At 32.5% G+C, this 3,591-nt stretch overlaps 1 protein-coding gene across 1 annotated transcript in view; it reads left to right on the top strand.

Annotated features, from left to right (window-relative positions):
- LOC132168052 (uncharacterized) overlaps positions 1–67 on the top strand; it is a gene marked incomplete at both ends in the record, with an annotated part of 3,268 nt that extends 3,201 nt beyond the window's left edge. The window contains one exon of the mRNA XM_059579119.1: positions 18–67. Coding sequence (XP_059435102.1) covers positions 18–67 — 50 coding nt within the window. The remainder of the gene's footprint in view (positions 1–17) is intronic.
- Between the last annotated feature and the right edge of the window lie 3,524 nt (positions 68–3,591).

Genomic DNA, 3,591 nt, shown 5'->3' with positions numbered 1-3,591 from the left:
ATTCATAGTGCGTGCAGTTTCTACTCATGGAGCCATCGAAATCCAGGATCCTAAGAATGGAAGTGCTCTCAAGGTCAATGGTCAGCGGTTGAAGCCATTCTTGGAACTGGAAATTTCGGAGAGTGAGGAATTGCCTTTGGAAGATCCTACGTCGTCTACTTAATCATCAGCGGTGAAAAGTCTGGCTGAAGACTGTAAACTTAGCGCTTATGGGAGGCATTCCTTTTTCTTTGGTATTTTTAGTCATTTTTTGTGTTGTTTCGTCTATCTTCATTTTTGTTTTATTTTTGTGTTTTTCAGGACAGGTGTTATTATGAGTAAGTTTGGGGGTCGTCTCTTTGCTCACTCTGGTTCCTTATACCTCTTGGTATTGTGTTTCTGCCTACATTGAGGACAATGTGTGATTCAAGTTTGGGGGTATGGAAAAACACTTTGTCTATCTTTGTCTATTTATTTTTGTTTTTATTTGTTTAGTTTTATTTGTCTTTTTGTGTTAAAAAATTTGAAAAAAAAAAAAAATTAATTATGCTATGTTTTTGTCAAGTTTGAGTTAAACTGTGACTGTGGTTTGCATTTCATTAGCTTGCTTAAAGGGTTGAACACATCATTATGTCATTTGGAGTCTAAGTCCTTTGACTTATTTTTGGGTAAAAGAGATTTCACTTGTTTTGAGATAAATTTTTATGAGCACATTAGCATGTTTTCTGTGAGGTATGATGTTTGAGCTTAAGCTTGTTCTCTTTGAGATTTGTTGGATGACCTATTGATGAATAACCATTGGCTTGCAAGATATAAAAAAATAAAAAAATAAATAAAAAGAGAAGGAAAAAGAAAAGAAAGATCATGTTGAGTTTTTTGTTGAGTAACCGAACCTCTTGCCTCATTAAGCATTGAGTGTTCGTGTCAAAAGGTGTGAAATTCAATATTGATTTAAGATATGGCTAGTCTGGCTTCGTAGCCTTGTTGACTTAAGTTACTAAGCCCTTAGAGATGTTTTACATCTAGTGCCCTAAAGCCACCTGGCTTGGGAGTCATTGGCCTAACACTTATTACATTGGTCAATTAGAAAGCTTAAGGGAGTTAGACACTACAAAGTCTGTTATAAAAAAAAAAAAAAAAAAAAAAAAAAAAAGTTGCATATCTTGCCTTGGTTGTTTCATCTGTTAGGGATTCTTACAAATTTTATGGAACTTGTCTTGAGTTTAAGCTGAAAGCTTCATGATTGTATGCTAATTACACTTTACACATTTCAGAACATATGAAGTCTAAATTGTTCATTTATGAGTGATTTGATTCTGGATTTCCTTTTGATAGTGATGATGGTGTTTGTCTTTTTAAGTTTGCTCATGAATGAGAACCATGGTTTATGTGAAACTTTTTTCTTGTTAACAACATAGTACTACAATGTTTGTGGGTATCATTCCTGTTAAGCCCTCACGAGACTTCACTCGTCCACTAGGGATGCCTAGGGGTTTAAAAGACTTGTTGCATATGCTAAATGCAATCGTCTCTCCCACGAAAGAGGATTTATGTTTTGTTTTGTTTTGTTTTCATTCTATTTTTCGTTTTCTTTTGCTAAGGGACTAGCAAAAGTTAAGTTTAGGGGTGTTTGATGTGTGCCAAATATTGCATATTTGGACCTTAATTTACTTGTGTTAATCCTTTAGCTGTGTTATTATCTGATGTTTTGTGTTAGTTTTGTGTTTTTAATATTTTGTAGGTGTTGAAGAAAAACTACTTTTTGGAAGAAAACATACTTTGAGAAGACCTAGATGATATGGTTAAGTTTAACCAAATCCAAGAAATGGGTAAATCGGATTAAGGATAAGATTGGATAAAATTTCGAATTGGATTCAAATTCAGATTCTATACGTCTCAGTATTTTGACCATAACTTTTCGCTCACATATCCGATTGAGGTGATTCAAGTGTCGTTGGAAAGCTAACTCACAATACTACAATTCATTGTGAAATAGGATTTTGCTAATTCGGACGTTTACTATTCCAAAATCGTCCCGTAATTAAATGGTACAAACCTGGACGAATTGTATCCGATTTCAACTTGTAAAACCCTAAGTTTTAGGTCTATAAATAGGGAATTATCAGATTAGTTGAGGGGGCTATGAATTTGAAGATTGCAGAGGAGAAAGAAGAGAGTTTAAGGTTTTCCTAACTTTTGAATCTCTACTTTGTGATTCTTATTTGTAAGTACTCGATTTTACATTATGAATTCAATCAATTTTGTTTTGTCTTTCAATAACATGAGAGGCTAAACCTTCAAATAAGGTTGAAGATGAAGCCTCACTTATGATTAGCAACTTTGTTTCATGTATGTAATATTTCCCAATTTAATGGTTTAATTGCTCTATTGTTTTACTTCTAATCAATTGGATTGAATAACTCTTGGATATCTTTTGTGATTCAAGGATACACTTGATGATTTAAGATTATTCAATATAATTGATTGCTTGGTTTTCTTTGTTAAAAATTGGATTTCCCCTGTGATTTATTCTCTGGATACAATTGATGTTTTGATAAAGATTGGATATTTTCTTGTGATTTACGGATACAGTTAATGATTTGATCGAATATTGGATTTCTTTTGTGATTTGGGTTATGAATGGATACATGGGATCTTTTGATTAATTCTTTGAAGCAATAGTAAAACAAACTTAAGATTTATATGTGAGAACTTTGGGGAATATTATAGATCATGAAATTATGTTGTTATGAATTTGTGAGTGTGGATTCTGAAACTTCAGTGTTTCGTCATAAGATTTCAATCACTTTAAATTGTTCATGGTTTTGTTTTTTTTTTATTCAAACAGAAAAATCTCTCAAAAATTTGGAACTAGATTAGGATTTAATTAATTTAGATTTAAAATTGCTTTCAAGAATACAATTCCCCGTGGGTTCGACCTCGCACTTGCAATCCATTAACTACAATTGATTCGTGCACTTGCGAGTTAAATAAATTTGCACAACAATTAGCAAGCTTAAAAAGATAAACTCTATCTTCACAATGAATTGAAATTTTAAAATTTAATTACTTGCAAAAGACATGCTAAGACATCACAAGTTTGAAAATAGGGTAAAGTGAACTAGCACATAAATATGAAGCTTCTAATTGTTTCTAATGTGCAATGTCTCAATATCTCAACGTTCACTGAAATCCTTATTAGAATGGACAACAATGGCATATTTTTCTTTTTCTTCTTCTTTCTTTGTCAGGTTGTGCAATGCTTGATTCCCTTAAGCTTTCTAATTGACCCATGTAACGAGTGTTAAGTCAATGACTCCCAAACTAGATGGTTTTAGGGCATTAGGTGTAGAGACACCCCTAAGGACCTACTAACTCGAGTAAAAAAGGCTATAAAACCAAACTAACCATGACATTAACCAAATCAAAATTCTTCACCTTTTGACGTGAACACTTAATGCTTTGAGACAAGAGGTCCAATTACTCAGTGAAAAGCTTATCAATGATCATATATATATTTTTTTTTTCACATATATATATATGCCAAGGTATCCATCTAATAGATCATTCAGTTTTACTTAAGACAGAGAAACATACACATTAAACTTTCAT

This window comes from Corylus avellana, chromosome ca1 (genome assembly GCF_901000735.1).
Source record: "Corylus avellana chromosome ca1, CavTom2PMs-1.0".
In the NCBI taxonomy this organism is placed as follows: Eukaryota; Viridiplantae; Streptophyta; class Magnoliopsida; order Fagales; family Betulaceae; genus Corylus; species Corylus avellana.
Note: the sequence above shows the minus strand (reverse complement) of the source record. Positions and strands in the feature narration are given on the sequence as shown.